This window comes from Eretmochelys imbricata, chromosome 22 (genome assembly GCF_965152235.1).
Source record: "Eretmochelys imbricata isolate rEreImb1 chromosome 22, rEreImb1.hap1, whole genome shotgun sequence".
Taxonomy (NCBI): domain Eukaryota; kingdom Metazoa; phylum Chordata; order Testudines; family Cheloniidae; genus Eretmochelys; species Eretmochelys imbricata.
In genome coordinates this window covers 7287851-7304396 of record NC_135593.1, presented here as the reverse complement: position 1 = coordinate 7304396, position 16546 = coordinate 7287851, and the positions used below count along the sequence as shown (strand labels likewise).

Sequence of the window (16546 nt, the reverse complement as noted above, 5' to 3'; positions counted from 1 at the left end):
AGAATTTGTAGTTGTGTGTAGATATATATGTAGACCTATATCTTATTAATTCAAAATAAACAGTCCAATTTATGATAGCTAAAGTGGGTTCCTATATTGCTTGGAATGAGTTGTCTTTTTATAACCATGATCTCTATCACCACATCAGGCTTATAAATACCAAGCTTTAATTTCAAGTGTATTTCAGTATTTATTCTGCAAACATAGCATCTCAAGTCATGATCCAGTGAGACCTTACAAGCTTAGCTGGAGAAGACTCAATGAGTACCTCCATGGGGCAGTACATAGAAAAGCTAGGTGCTTCAGGAATCAGTGAGAGTTATTTTTTGAGTAGCATTTTCCCTTTTGAATTTGCATTGACCAGTGCCCCAGATTATTTCTAGTGAGTCCAATACCACAGAAGTAGAGCTGGGCAAATAATGGAGTTTTTGGTTCACTGGCAATTCTGAAAAATCAAAAACATTCATTTGGGGGCAAACTAATAATGGAATTTTTTGAAAATTTTGGCTATCCAAAAGTCAGAAAATATTTTAAGTGGGATTGAACTCGACACAAATTCATGAATAATTTTGGGTCGACTGAAACTTCATTTTTCAACGAATAAACTATTTGACAAAATATTTTCCCTAGCTCCGTGCAAGGCACCCTCCTCTTTCAGTTGAGACCCACAACCAATGACGTGTCTCTGTTTGTTAAAAACTCCATAGTACAGAGCAAGAGTGTGCTGGCCAAATTCCCATTTGTTTGAGTAACTGTAATTTACCTTCTTCAATTCCATTTCATTTGGCAATGGAATTCTAATCTTCACTTCCTGTCCCAAATTATTATGTAGTGTTACTATGCACTGTTTGACAATGAGTAATTCCCACCCCAGAGGTGACTGAACTTGAGTGGTACCGTAGATGGAAGTAGTGCCTGGCTGTATGGTTTTTAAAGAGTTTTGGGACACTTGGAGATGACAGATGACACACACATTCCAGATACTATTATTCTTTCTGGTGAGATGTGAGCCTTTTGAACTTTCAGCCTGCTGCTTAGCTGAGGGAAAACCATCAGTGTTTTTCCTCAAAGTGGAATGTTTGGAAGTGCCTTTCAAGTGTTTCTTACTCCTCTCATCCAGTATTGTTCATCTCTGGTAGGTGTTGTCTGGGAACAGGATGTGCATTTGTTCATATCTTCTCAGTTTGTCAGTTTTTCATTATAATGATTTTAGGCATCATCTCTTTTTGTGTGTCATCTTTGGTCACTAACCTTTGAATATCCACTATGGTAGTTGAATGTCATTTAAAAAAGGGTATCATGCTTATCCTCATGCATGAACTCGTTGTATGTCTTGCTTGTTAACATGTAACTTGTTATTGTGTGTCTTATCCTGCATAAAGCTTTGCTTACCAAATCTTGTCTCAGAAATACTTTGGCTTGATAGTTTGTTGGAAGGTGTTTGAACATATGTCACCTCTTAAATTGGGAGAGATTAGTGCCAATATGAAAACAAAGCATAAACATAAGCAGTTGACGGCATGAAGTTCTGAGCGTAGCGGAGAAGGGGTGGGTTGGTGCGGGACATCTCTCTCTCACTCATTACTCTTTCAAAGCGCCGAACTCTTTAAAACTCCAATGGGGCTGTGCCACCACTAACCCGAATATCAGCCTTGTTTATGACCAAGGAATTCGGTTTTTTTAGATTTAACAGGTACATTTACTTATCTACTATCTATATGCACATATATACTAGCAAATCCTCATCAAAGCTTAACACCATATATATAATATGTATTATACTTATATATATGGTGTTAAGCCTTAATGAGGATTAGCTAATATTTTAATACATGTGTTGCAAGTTGTTAACCACAAATAAATATTTTTAACATAATAATGACGATGAATCAAAACTCCAGATTCAAATAACCCACTGAACTTCAGAGGTGTTTAAAATCCAGGTCTGTGGTACGAATTGAGTATTGAAAATGAATCCATCATTTTAAATGCAAAGATGTAAAACTGAGTTGCACCAATTGTTTAAGAGATGGTTGCTAACAAAACAAACGCTGAAGAAGTTGAACCTGCATTAAAATAAGATAGTTGTAAACTCTGGAGACAAGGACAAAGTGTTTTGTTTAAGATGTACTGGAGTATGCAGATGAAGGGAGAAAACAGCATAGATTCAGTAATGCAGATCCTGTATTTTAGCAGACCAGTTAGCACTGGTTAATGCCCATTGGAAATAGATTCTAGCTGGCAGTTACTCTAGACAAAATACAAATTGATTGTTAAAACATGTATAATTAAATGTAGTACCATTTTTGTTAATCCTCAGCGATGATTTAAAAATAATTAATTATTGAGTTTTTAATGTATAACTTTCCTGTTAAATCTAAATTGAATTGGAATTTTAGTGAGCCAGCTTGAGGCTACACTTTCAGTGTGCTGCTGGAAAGGAGCAAAATGCACTAATGTGCCTGAGGCTGATGCATGTAGTTCTCTGTGCAGTAGCCTGAAAATGTTCTTGTAATATTGACAAACTTAGACACCAGTTCTACGAGATGTTACGTAATCTCAGCTCCCCTTGAATTTAATAGGTGCTGCAGATGGTCAACACCTTGCAGGACTGGGGGACCCTCTTCTACACATGCATCTTGTTGTTAAATGATTTTTTTTTTTTTTTTTTGCAAAGCATCTTCCATGTGTATGTCTCAGGTGTTATGGGCACCACCTGTCAGTCAGCCCATCAGGTTGAGTGCTCATAATAAGACTTTAACAGGAGAAAGTCAACTTGTTTAGGACCCAGATTTAAAGTGTTCTAATCTGGTGTAAAATTACTTCTGGATTCTTATTGGCATTTGGTTGTTAAAATTAATTATAAAAGCAAACCAGCCCTTCAGGCTGACACATCAAATATGCTCTCCTTGCTATTCTGCAGTGAGTTAATAGAGTAACCCTGTTGTCAAAGCCCTGCACTTTCCTTCACATCTTTGCGGGCCATCATGCACAGACTGAGAAGTAAGTTAAAGCAGCTTTTTGCCTGAGCGCCATTAGAAATGAAGCAAAATAAAATGTAAAAGGGGACCCAGTCAGGTAGAGAAGTATATTATTTTTGTAAATGTAATATTGCAAACTCTGGAGGTGATTTCTTTCCTGGTTGGAATTGTCCATCTTTATAGAGGTGATACAGCTCCCATACTTGGCTCTGATTAAACAAAGCACACGCGTGACCGTAAACACATGCTTTCATCTAATTGAGATAATGGGACTAAATCATGTGTTCAAGTTTGTTGCTCAGCAGGGATGGGATAAAGGTTAAAATATACGCTCAGGTGCTTTTCTGAATCAGGCCCCTTGTTAGGTGCTGAGTCCCTTGAACTCCTGGTTGATTTTAGTGGGGTTTAGGGCATTCCGCACCTCTCAGAAGGTTTCCAGCACCTTGAAGGATTGATTAGGTCCATATGTGGGTTTGCAAGAAAATGGCACTGCTTGCAGTCTAGCCACGCTTGAATTGAAATTGACCCATTTTGAATGGGTGCATGTTTTAACCATTTCTTTCTTTCTTTTTTTTTTTAATTGTACCTTCCCAGTATCCCCTGCCCACGGAGCCCGTCCAGCGTCTTGGAGCTACTTCCCCCCTTGTACGTTTTCATTTATTCCTTTTTTCTCTTTCGTTTTTGCATACATGCCAGTCAGTAGCTGCAATGCTTTGAGGGATGTTCAAGGAAGCCAAAGCCAGACTGTATTGCAATGTGTGCCTTTAAGATCTTTAAACATAAAACAAATGCAGCTGGGAAACAAAGACAATGATCATTCTAACCCTCTTCTGCCAAATATGCTAGGGTCACTATATGGCATTAAAACCATGATCAAAGATGAAGAAAACACCTTCATAACCCCCGTGCAAACAAAATGAGGGTGTCAGCTGGAAGAAAGACAGGCTAAAGAGTTGGGAGATGGAAGAGAACTAAATATAGCATGGACAGCACATTATATATTTTAAAACAATCTTCAGGAGAAAAATAATTAAGCTGATTTTCTTAAAAGTGGGTAGATAATTTTATTAGTACTAGGCACTCCCCAGCCCCAGAATGACTCTGTGAGGTGACCTGGGAGCAGTATTCTTTTAGTGCCCAGTACAGCGGGCCTCTGATTTTGGTTGGGGCCTCTAGACTCTGATGCAACACAAATAATAATCAGTCCAGTGACAGTAAAATTATATCCCCTTGTCAGAAATTTAAGATCTTAAAGGTGGAAGCCTGATACATGTTGAGCCTCCATTGTACATCCCCCATTGTAAGATGCTTTTTTATTCTTGGGTTTCCATAAATCAAAGTATAAACTTTTAAACAAATTGATTATTTTAAAAGTCCCCATCTTCTTGCCCCACCCTTCCCAGCAAATTGATCTAAAGATGGTGCTTTGCACTGCATGGTGGGGAATGGGAATATCTTTCTATGTGGATCAGCCGGGATTTGGGGACCATTGTAGAGACATCTCTGGATGGAAGGAAGAGTGTCATTTGACAGCACTCCTATCAGTTGTGAGGAGCTTCTTTGATGAATGCCCGCAGTGAGGCAGTGGGGGCTTACAGACTTGGCAGAAGGATACTGGCCACCCATGAGGCCATGAAAGAGAGCAACAGAGCAGTGCCTGCTTGTGTCTCCGATAGGGTCATGCAATAGGGGAAAGCTTTCCTTCTTTAAATATTGCCAGCAGTGTCCTTAATCATAAAGGAGCTGTTTTCTTTGTCATCCCAACTCTCAGTGACAAAGCAAAGAGCCTGAGGGTATTGATATTGGGGCAGAGACTCTGTGAAAGAGGGTAAAGTCGATTGACACAAGAAGCCATATTATTGACATACAATGTAAACAAATTTTGCAGTGAGGATAATGAGTACTAGTGAGAACCAAGAGGGGTTTCGGTTTTGAGTTTTTTTGGATGTGTGGAAAAAAACAGAGAGAGAAAGAATCTTCTTTGTTTCTTCTTGTACAGAGAAACTTTGTGGGAAAGAAGTAAACCTTGATCCCTCCAGAAATGCCATTCTTTCTAGGGTTCAGCAGCAGTTAACCTCAGATGATGTGTTTTTTTTTCCTTTTGTAACCTGAAAAAAAGAGTGGCTACCTCTCTGGTTACTTAATGCAACCTGAAAGGTCAACACTCAGACTCACTCTGCTTTAAAACAGTTTCGTTAGAGGGAAGAGTTCAAACACTGAATCAAGTATCATATTTCTGCTCAAAGGTATAAAGCTTATTAGTGGTTTTACTTGTTTTTCATGTGAAATTAATTTCTTTTGGCAGCCATGTCCCTTTCTGAGTAACACAAATGAAGCAAATAGATTAGAAATTTGGCTGCCACAGTACATGGAACGCCAGTACATACCATGTGAGACTTCATTGACATGCTTAAGTATTCATCTGTGCTCTACACCGGTGGTTCTTGTTTGTAATATTTCCCTATATCAAAGGGCCCCAGTTAAACATCTCCTGTTTCTAATAATTTAGGAAGACTTTGTGTGTGTATTATTTTTTAATAGAGGTTTCCCTCCTCCCCCCAGACTTTGCCAGTGTTAGGGGGTGGGTATCTCCCTTCTTTGTTTTTCTGCTCATGTAGCTTTCTTTAGAGTTAGAAGGAGATGCATGTTCATCTAGGAGGAAAGGTTTATAGTGCATGAGCCTAATTTTAAGATTTGCTGAGCATTCATGGCTCCCATTGACTTCAGCCGGAGCTGAGCACCTCTGAAAATGTGGCCCTATATCTTTTGGGTCCTGACTACGCCTGACACCGGGACTGCGCAAGCTGCAGCCACAACACCACCGGTACTAGCAAGGTTCTAGCACTGCCATTATCAAAATCCTTATACACCAGTGCTAGGAACCTGCTGACAACAATCCTATTTACATGTGGTTGCAGATAGCCCAGTTCTTTTCAAAGGTTAGGCTTGTGGGTAGGCTGCCTACATCTAGTTTCACCCTCATAAATATGTAGAATGTGTGGTGTGTCCTACAGAATCTGTGCCTCAGAGCACATCAGATCAGAACCCAGACTTTTGACATGTTCATTCTGTTAATACTCTCTCTGCAAATGAAATCGTTAGTCTCCTAGAGTTTGTTCCATTAGCTTTTTTTTAAATTAACCATGTTTGTCCTTTCTCTTGCCTTGTCCCTCTCTACACCCCTTTCCCCCCCCCCTCCCCAAATTGCATGCAGATTTGGAGATGGCTAGTGTAAAGCCAGGTTCTGCATGTGTTACAGAGACTCTGAACCAGTCCCAGCTGAGCTCAGGTAGAGCCATTATGGACAATTAGCTTCTCAGTGTCCTAACCCAAAGTCTAACACTGTACGTGATAGCAGTAGCTATATACTAACACCTTAGGTTTGGCTACAGAAGCTAGACATAGTTGAAACAGATTATGTTGATTTTTATTTCTTTCTGAAATCTGGAAAAGTAAGAGCCTGATCCTGAAAATCCTTCTTCATGCAAGCAGTTTTTCCATGACTAATCCCATTGCAGTCAGTAGAACAGTATTCTAGAATAAGATTAGCAGGATTGGATTATTTTAACATGGCAGTACTGATGTTATTCATTCGCATCATGGGTTAACTCAGAAATCTCCTCACCTGCATAAGGTCTGAATCTAAAACACAGTTCCTTTTATGGTGCTTATAAAAATACATGGTACCAAAACCGTCTTGTTCGTGCAAAACAGAGGAGAGCTTGCTCAGAGAGGAAAGAGAAGAAATGTGGTTTAAATGCTGTAGTTTAGCAGCATCTTAAATGGCCATGATGTGTGCACTGTTACAGTGATAGCTAAGAACCGCTGTGTTGTCGTTGTCATGACTCCCTTGCAACAGCCTCTCAGGAGAAACAGGAGGTAAAATTAAAGCACTGTAAAGGAGCTGAGGGACTGCAGTGTGCCACGGATAGATCCAGCGTGCTCTAGCTGTCCGTTTGGCAGTTATTGCGAATGACTCACTAACATGCATTTTAATATCTTGTTTTTATGAATGAATATCTGGAGTTGTCTTTGACATAATTTTATACAAAACTATAGCCTAAGGGAGGTGAGTGGTAATGGGGTATGTTGCCTTTGTGGGCGTTCTCAGCAGAGAGAGGTCGAGGATGGAATGTGTGCACAAAGCAACCATCAGGGCAGCAGAAGTTGTTTCTCCGAGGGAGGGCTGAGACATGCTGGCAAGGGTCAGTGCAGGGGGAAGCTTGCACCTCTTCTGTGCCCATTCTGCTGGTGAACAGAGGATTTCATTATTCAGAGCTGTCAGCACAACATCTTTCCACCAGCACTAAATTCACCTAAAATAATTAAAGAAAAAAAAAAAAAAGAGAGAGGGGCCGGGGAGATATTACAAGTGGGATTTTCCCAAAGTGCCTACAGGACTTAGGAACACGGGTGTTCCATTGAAAATCATGGGATTTTGTGCTCCTGAATTCCTTGGGTGCACTTTAAAAAAAAATCTTTGTAAGCTGAACTTAATAAAGTGACCAAGAGCCATAAAGTACAGTTATTGGCGTGCTGGATCGATGCTGTGCAGTAAAAATTGGTTAATTTAATATCTTGTGCAATGAGTCATGGTCCCACAGAACTCAGGGCTGTGGATCACGTGCTGTCACCATATATGTCTTTGAAGCACTTTACTCTACCCCCTTGAATTGGAACTGAAGTGTACTCATGTCCCCGCTATACATTATTCACACACAATCCCTGTTTAGTAAACTGATTGTGTTTCCATGGGTGTCATTAATGTTAATGAATGGTGCCATTGATGTTACTCTAATAAGTGAGTCACCAGCACTTCCAAGTACATGTCAGATCTTCCTTTTGCCTGCACTGTCCACAATATTATCATTGCGGTTCTTTCTTTCCCACATATGAGGGCTAATTAATGAGCTTAAAGTTTGTACAGTGCTTTGATGGAACGTGCTTCAGAAGGGCCAAGTATTATTTTCATTGTCTCTCATAATTGCATATCTCCCTATTGCCACCTTTTCAGTATTGCCCGTGTCTGCCACTGCCTCGACTCTACCCACCTCAGCTGAACTCCTCCTGGATACTTTTATCTTCTCACTTTAAAGGTCAGCAGCAAAGGAAATTTTTTTGGTTGGGCTTTTGCCCTCTTTTGCTTCTTTATAATGGATAAAGAAGGGCTGGACATTTCCACCCGCCACTCCCTCCAGTTCTTTCTCAGTATTATTTTGCTGCTGTTTTGTACCTGAGAAATATCAGCAGAACCAAGGCAAGTCTTCTTAGTTTTACTGTTTTGGAAGTTTCAGGACGTTTATTTTGAACTCCAGGCATAATGCTTACCACGAGTAGCTCCAGTGACTTCCTATCATTAGAAGATTGGATTTCTTGGGGGACAGTCATGGTGTCTTAAAGTGACTGCCCAGGACCATAACAAAGGTGTGGGATATGGTATCTCATTGGAAACACTGACTGTCTTTTTTGCTCTTTAAATTCATGTGCACGGTTACAAAAATAGCAGTAACATTTTCCTCTGACGTCATTTAACAGCACCCGTGTATCTTTCACTCTGTGCCTCTTGTTCTGTTCCATTTTCCCCTTTCTTGCTGCAGTAAATAAATACATAAAAAAGTGGGGAGACCAGAGCAGAGTGCTGACCTAATGGGGTGCTGCTATATGCAAGATTCACCTGCTCTGCATTGAACTCTAAACCCTAAAACCTGTAGCAGACAGTGTGAACTTGGAAGAACTTCGATTTTTAATATTCTAGGAACAAGTATTAATAAACTGTGGACATTAGATGCTCTCACAAACGTTTATTGCAGAAGATCTGAAGCATCCTCTGCAAAGTAGTCTGTGTCCTGTAACAATGTATAAGAGGTCTTATAAATTGAGTGTGGGAAACATCCAACGTCTGTTCCTTGAAAACACTATCAAAAGGACATCTTTGCACCGCGCCCCACAAATCTCTAGAAACTGCCTGGCATGAAATTACTCACTGTGCTTTATATGCAATTCAAAGAGCTTCCCAGAGGATTTACAGGAGCGATAAATCCCCTCCGTGCATGTCCTCTGTCTATATATCAGCCACAGTCTAGATGGAAATCTCAAGCTCTTTGCAGAAATGAAGCCAGTGAAAAGTGCTGTTTTAAAGGACGAGTGTCTCACAGTTTGAGGTGACCTGGTAGGACATTTAATGCAACAAATGAAGGAAAAGCTGTCCTTGAAATAGACTGAAGGTGGAATATCTCCCTCTTTGGTCTGTGTCGGCAGGAAGCTGGGATCCAGGATGATCTGTCATAATATGGCTATAGCTGCCGTCAATAACCTACTCTCCATCCCAACCACCCAAATCAGCTTCAGAACATAGGAAATCAAGCAATGTGTGCAATCAAAAGGCCATATTTCCTCATCCTCCTGTGGGATTTTCCACTGGAAGTGGTGCGTCAATGCCAGGAACAGACACCACCATTTCTTCATGACCAGTTAGTTCCATCAGGCGCTGTGGGATTTGCCCACTCACCCTCATGGAATGAGCCGGGTTGGGGGTGGCTGATGAAAAGACAGTTCTATTCCCAGGAAACACACATCCCAAGAATGAGAGTGACAGGTTATCAGCTGGGTCAGAGAGAGCATTCTGCATAAAGACACCCTATGCACCCATCCCTCTGGCTTCTGGCCTCCCTCTGGCTTCCTGGTGGCCAGTTCTGTTGGAACCCAGAAGGGGGCACTTATAGCACAGAGGTTGACTCGTTTTCTGCAGGCTTTACGGGAGAGACATTTAGCCTCCCTTTTGCCAAAGCCTGCCTGCCCTCCACCTACAGAGAAACAGCGCCACATGGATGGCTCAGCCCCACCCAAAAAGGGCAGAATTCTCTGCGCGCAGTTTCCAGACAGATGATCTGGCCCAAATTCTTAATATAAGTAAAAGTCTTGAACACGAACACACACACACACCATTAAGATTCTCCCCTCCCCGCTTTTATATTATGATATAGTCTTTAATGACATGGTCGCATGCTGTTTTTTCCACATGACCCCTGCCTCATTCAGTGCACAGAATGGATGGTGCTCACTTAATGAGCAGTTATTCCATATATTTTTTTCCTCCTGCTTGTTCAGTGTGTTGCCCCGAGCCTTATTTAGTGCATACTAGTCAAACCGTCCTCTGAAGACAGAGTTAATAATTTTGTCACTGGCATTTCCATGGCGTTCATCGCAAACACGAATGAATTTATTTTCACTACACTGCTATATCATGGCTCCAGGGCTAGCTGCACCTCTGTTCCCACTTTGGTCTCTCTGAGTGCACCCGCTTCAGTGTTGGGCCTTGTGCCTTATACCTCTCCTGGGGTGAAAGCACATGATTCTTTCACTCTTAGACCAGGCACATGGGATGGACCATGGTTTTCCAAGCAGATCTTACTGGACATCTGGAGTTCTTCCCTTTGGGATTCTGTGACACATGGTGAATACAGTTTCCAGACAGCCTTCTAAAACCCAAGGTACTGTTTAATCTTAACAGCAGGAATAAAGCATAGTAGAAGAAAAAGGGTTTTAAAACAACCAAAGGTTGATCAATTAATATTTTACCTATTCTTGGTAAAGATCCTAGTCAGGCCTCACTTTCCCGGTCACCCCGCAACCTAGTTCTGGGTGTCTGTCTGTTTCACTTTACTGGCTCTCCCTTGCTTGTCTGTTTAAATGTAATCGTGGTCCGTGTTCACAAGTTTGAACCCTCTACCCCCTTGACAGACTGGTCCAGTGAGCTTAGCGGGGGACAGAGGTAGAACATCACCAGGGACAATACAGGAGACATTCTCGCCAAGTGTTGGCAGAGGAGTGACTGTCTTCAAGCTGTTATGCTTCCTGTTTGTTTTCCCAGCAGCTTGCTTTGACCTAAACCAACACATTCCTACAGTAAACATCCCACACCATACAATAAACATCCCAATAGCTAGGTCAGCATACAGTATTCATAAATTATTGCCGTGCAGCCTCTCCCGATGAGGTGAAGGGGATATTATTATCCCTGTTTTACAAATGGGGGACCAAGACAAAAAGAGATTATGGTAAAAAAATACCCACTAATTTTGGGTGCCAATTTGAGATGCCTAGGCCCTAACATTTCAGTGTTCTCTAGCATTGTATAGCACTTGATATGTTTAAAGCACAGCTCCCATTGACTTCAAATTCACCTGTGAATGCTCAGCGCTTCTCCATTGTCAGACAGATGCCAAGGATCTCAAGTTGGGCACTCAGCAAATGAGGAACTCACAATTAGTGACAGCCTGTGAAAAGTTTGGTTTAAGTGAAATGACTAGTATCACGTAGGAACTCTGTGGGATAGAATCCAGTTCTCCAGGGCAAAACTCAACTGTCTTAACCACGAGACCACCCTTTCTCTTCCAGCAGTCACCTGCCTCGCTCACTGCACTGTCAACTTCTCTAACAAATGACACAGTGGTTTTACAGACAACAGCCTCTTTTGCTACACAGCCCTGATTCTTTCTCACAGCAGGTCCATCCTGTGCAGTGAATGATGCAAGGATCTGTGGGGAAAAAGTATGTGTTCATATAATTAAACACTATTATAATGGGTCTGCAGAAAGAGACTGAATTAAGGTTGCATAGGAAACCTTAATTCTGGCACTTAACATTCTAGTGTTTGATTTTGCAACCTTAAGAATGTTTTCTAATGTAGTTCATTTGTGTATTTGCCCCTAGGCTTTTAAAAAAGCAACCTGAAAAATAATTTTCATCATGAGGCATGATACTGACACCCATCAGCAGGGCTGGATCCTTTAGATCCACCTGAGCTGATGGAGTAACTGATAGAAGTAGAATTCTACCATGTGGATCAGCACAGGAGGGTGTGGGACACCCACTTTGCCAGTAGATTTCACAGAGTTTCGCTAAAAGCAGAGGAATGGTGAGACTCAAGTCAGGTCCTGCAGGAGAGTGTTCTCCAGTAGCACAGACTCTTCAGTCCATCCCTTCCAACCTGTCCCTGTCTCCGTCCTCTCTTTTCCTCGCCTCAGGCTTTTCATCCCAGTCTCTTCATCCAGGAAGTCCTAGTCTCGCATTTCAGGATTCCCTGTCTCTGGCCCAGTCCCCATTCTTGATTCCTCATCCAATCTGTCTCTCTCCTGCCACCCTGGCCTCCAGTCGTTCCTTCCCTCCCACCCACATTCCCCATCCCCACTAGCTCCCAGTCCCACTCGCCATCTCCAATCCTCTCCCCAAACCCCCCAGTACTCCTTGTCTCAGTCTCATTGCGCAACCGGTCCCAGTTCTCCCCCCATGTCCTGGCTCCTCATCAGATCTGTCTCCACTCCACCCCACTGGTTCTCAGTTCCAGTGTCTTTGCCCAGTCAGCTCCAGCCCCCTTAGCTCGTCATCTGATCTCAGTCTGCCCTGCCTCCCACCTTTTGGCTCCCTGCTCTCCTCTGCCCCATTTACCTGCCCAGCACCCAGCCCCAGTCTCTCCACATATCACTTCTCAGACCCCATTTCCCTTCCCGCCACACACACCATTGCCAGCCTCCAGTCCCCTCCCACCAGCTCCTTGTGCCCATCTAACCTCTTCCCTCCTCTCCCCCTCCCCTCCTCTCCCCCCCCCACTCAGTTCTGGCTCTTATCCTCCCCTCCTCTCCCCTCCCCCACTCAGTTCTGGCTCTTATCCCCTCTGCATCCTCCTCCATGCCTTCTGGGCTCAGCAGGGGATCATTGAGACCACAGGAAAGACAGGCACCCTGCTCTCAGTTCAGGTGCCCAGACCTGCATGGCCTGCAGCAGCCCAAAGCTACACTTGCAGGAAAGTCCCATTGACTTCAGAGGACTGTGTGCGCGTAAGGCTTCCAGAATCCGTCCCTCTGCCTGCAGTTGTTTCCTTTGGTTTCGTCAGCATTAGCTTTGAGAGGACAGTCCAGCAGGATACCAGTCATCCAACCCCAGCCCAGTGCCGCAGTGCCTGCAGTATGCAGCAACACCGGAGCCTGTCGTGGAGTAGTTTCCTCCCACCTCACCAGCACCCAGGCCCATAACTGCTCTGCTCCATGCGAGGAAGCAGATAGGAGCATAGGACTTTCCCAAAGCCAGACAGTGAGTCAGTGGCAGACCCAGGATTAGAATTGCACAGCTGAACTCGACATGAAGTTGTGAAATATGCCCTGAATGTCCCTGTTCACCTCCTGCTGGAAAGGGCAGTTATTTAAGCACAGATACCAAGAGTGTCAGCAATTAAAAGAGGCTTTTGGTGTCTATCGATGATGGTTTAGAGGAGGTTTCTAGCAAACGAGGATGAGCAGTGGATTTTCAGGGAGCATGAAAAGAAGATTAGAAAGCTGTAAAACTGTATGTGCAGAATGCTCCCTCCACATAAAGCTAAGAGTCTGGGGCTTTGAGCATATATTTCTGAATTTAACTCAGTTTTGAATTTAGTTTTTGCTGGTAGATCTAAAAGTACTCTGTACGTGCACATAAATAAAGTCCGTAAATCACTGGCTGGTTTAGCAAGTTAGAGACCAGCAATAATTTAAAGCATTTCAAATAAATTCCTAAGAATACATAGCATTAGAAGGTCAGTGCATTTTTTCCTCCTTTCTAATCCTTTGATAGTGTAGATATTTCCCTGCAGGAGTAAAAAGAAGCGAGTATAAATGTTGGCAGTGCTGAAATGGCTCTTAGGCATTCATGGTAGTGTTTCTTAGAGACAAACTCCATGGAGTCATGGTTAATATTTGCAGTCAAATAAATATTATTTGTAATCTAAACAGCATCATATTTTCTTAGGGTTTCCAAGATGTTACAGAAAATTATTACCAGGTTTTTGTGTGTAAATGGGTTGTTCTCTTTGGAAGTGTAAATTTTGGTATACCCAGCATTAACCCCGCCTCCATTTTTGAAGCTCCAGTGGTTAGGTCCTGGACATGTATCTCTTCCAATTACATGCTTGTCCACACAAGAAAGTATCACAATATAGTTATACTGATATGAGCCAAGATATGGATGTTCTTATTCCAGTGGCTTTTTTCACTTTATCTTAAAACCTTTCTCAGGCAACATAAATTAAATGGAAAACAGGTACCTAGATAAGATTGCCTACAGGGCGGGTATACGATACAACCATATCTATTTAAATTCACACCTTAGGTTATGATGAAATAATTTTCCCCTGAAGACAGGGCCTAAGTAGTAGATAGTTTCCAGACATAGCTGGTGGTTATTTCCTTGCACCTTTTGTAGTCTTTTTCACCAATACAAAGTGAACGCACAATGTGGCCACTCTCTTGATTTGGTAGCACTTTACACCCATTGTGCCCAGATGTCAATCACCACACAAGGTGTAGGCCAACAGAGAACCAGCCCCCTCCCCTGCTTCAATCTGAGAGTCTATCAGCTGTTGGGAAATGCTTGCTAAAGGAGATAGAGGTGGAGTGCAGGGACAATTTTAGTGATGTGCGCACACACACACCCCGGGGATTTCTGCATTGCACTTGGTCTCTAGCAGCCCCAAGGAGCTGGCGCAGAGAGAGAGACTCAACTTCAAAAGCAATCAGGCAGCATTTAGGCTTTGTCTACACTGCCCTGCATTTTGGACTCTGGGGGTATGAATAGCTGTGCGCACCAATTGCTGTGCTGCACTCTCCTGTGTGGACGCTGTAGGCAGGAACTAAAAGGCTCCTAGTTCGCATTAATCTAATCCTGTCTTGGCCTGGTTTTCTGTGGAATTTTAACCAGGAAAGAGACTTGCAGACAAATTTAGCGTATTTAGGTCTGTGTGCATCAGGGTAAACATAAATACAGTCTATATGCATGAGCATAGACAGAAGGAGACAGACTGGTATTTTATACCTTATTGCAGTTTTTGTGACTTTATTCTGGCAACTAACATCAAGAAATAGAGTCCCACTGAAATCAGTGGGACTACTTGTGGAGTAAGGTAACATGAGCAATGTGGTAGAACTGGGCCATACGCAGTCCTTTTTGCAAGCACCAAAGTACTAATAATAAAACGTGCCTTCTTTTCACACTCTGTCTTCTTTTTCACTCTGCCTGCTCTCTATTCCAGTTTTCAAGATGGTCTTTTAAAGTGGATTTGTTTTTCTCACCATTTGTGTCAAAGTAAGACCTGAACCTTATAGCAGTCAGTTTGAGCTTCCAATCCACAAGTATTACAGTAGGTTTGAAATCAGGCAAAAGGCAGATTACCCTTCCCTGCCTTTCCTATTCTTTCATTATAGCACTGCGTACCTGTAAATTACTATGGGAGTCAAGCTGTGGAGTGGAAATACTTTCAGACAGATTTAACCACAGATGCATGGCACATACCTCCAATCTGGTCCTGCTTTTGCATGTGGATTTATCAAGGGTTGTGCTGGTGCATACCTTGAATCTCCGATTACACCCTGGCCCCATGAAAATTCACACAGGCAGCAGAAAGTCTGCTTAGTCTATCTGTCAGCAGGGGGTGGCACTTGGCCTCTGAATGTACATGCCTGCGGCTCTTGTGCTCTATTGGTTTAACATTAATGTTGCTACATCTCCAGAGAAAGTGAAAAGAGACTTAAACAGCAGGTCAAAAAGGGGACATCGTGTCATCTAAACCACGTGGGAGATAATAATCTTTGAGGCGTTCTTAGAGCAGTTAATTGTCCCTTGGTTTGTATGTGCCCCATTGCATACGTTTGGGGAGAATCCTTAAATTAGCACAAAAGAAAGCATAGTTTAAAATACTTTACAAGGTCTCCTACTACAGTCAATGACAGGTCTAAGTGTTTCTATTAGAAGGCCCAGACACTGCTGAGGCAGGGTTTTCCTCTCTTTTCCAATGAGTTTAAACTTGCTGCAAGATATAGTTTGGACATTACTCTGGCTTTCAGGGCCCACTTCATTAGTTTGTGAATCATCTTGCGCTTATGATTAATTCAGAAGGCTCTGCTGCTTTGAAGCTTCATTTGCAGGGTTTTATTTAAGGTCTGTGTCAACCTCACGCTCATTCTTTCTCAGGATTTAATTCTATAAGTACAGTGTGAATCTTTTCATTTAATTCTTGAATCAGTCTCTCAGGAACTTGCTTTGTTCAGGAAAAGGCAGATAAAAGTCTTCAGCTGTCTGCTTGATCCACCATTGGCCATATATCTTCCCAAACTACTTTTACCTTGGTCAGTGAAACACACATGCATTGATTCATTTCTTGTAAACCTGGGCACACAAGGCAGGCTATTCCACTATGGCTCCAACCACAAAGGGAGAACATAAGAGTGAGGCACTCCCATCAATCCCGAAATACTATACGGCACCCAGACATCTTTATGGCAAATCTGCAGGGGCCCTGTGAGTGGGAATCCTGATTTTGTTCCCAAGCCTGCCTCTTCCTTAGTAGTGTGATGTTTTGATTCTCTGCCTTCCCACCAGCTTTCAACTGTAATGTTAATGTCTCCCAAATAAATAGGCTTTTTCAGAGGCCTTGATTACAGGATAAGTATGGCAAAACATGAAATGACACCGCAAAATAAGGTGCCTTCCTTCCATGGTTGAATTTGCCAGTTTGGAAGATGGAGAAAGTTACAAGGTGA

General features: G+C 42.4%; 1 protein-coding gene across 1 annotated transcript in view; it reads left to right on the top strand.

Moving 5' to 3' along the window:
* ARHGAP32 (Rho GTPase activating protein 32) overlaps positions 1-16546 on the top strand; it is a 215968-nt gene that overhangs the window by 129168 nt on the left and 70254 nt on the right. Inside the window, exons 11-12 of the mRNA XM_077839787.1 lie at positions 3576-3626; positions 6196-6270. Coding sequence (XP_077695913.1) covers positions 3576-3626; positions 6196-6270 — 126 coding nt within the window. The remainder of the gene's footprint in view (positions 1-3575; positions 3627-6195; positions 6271-16546) is intronic.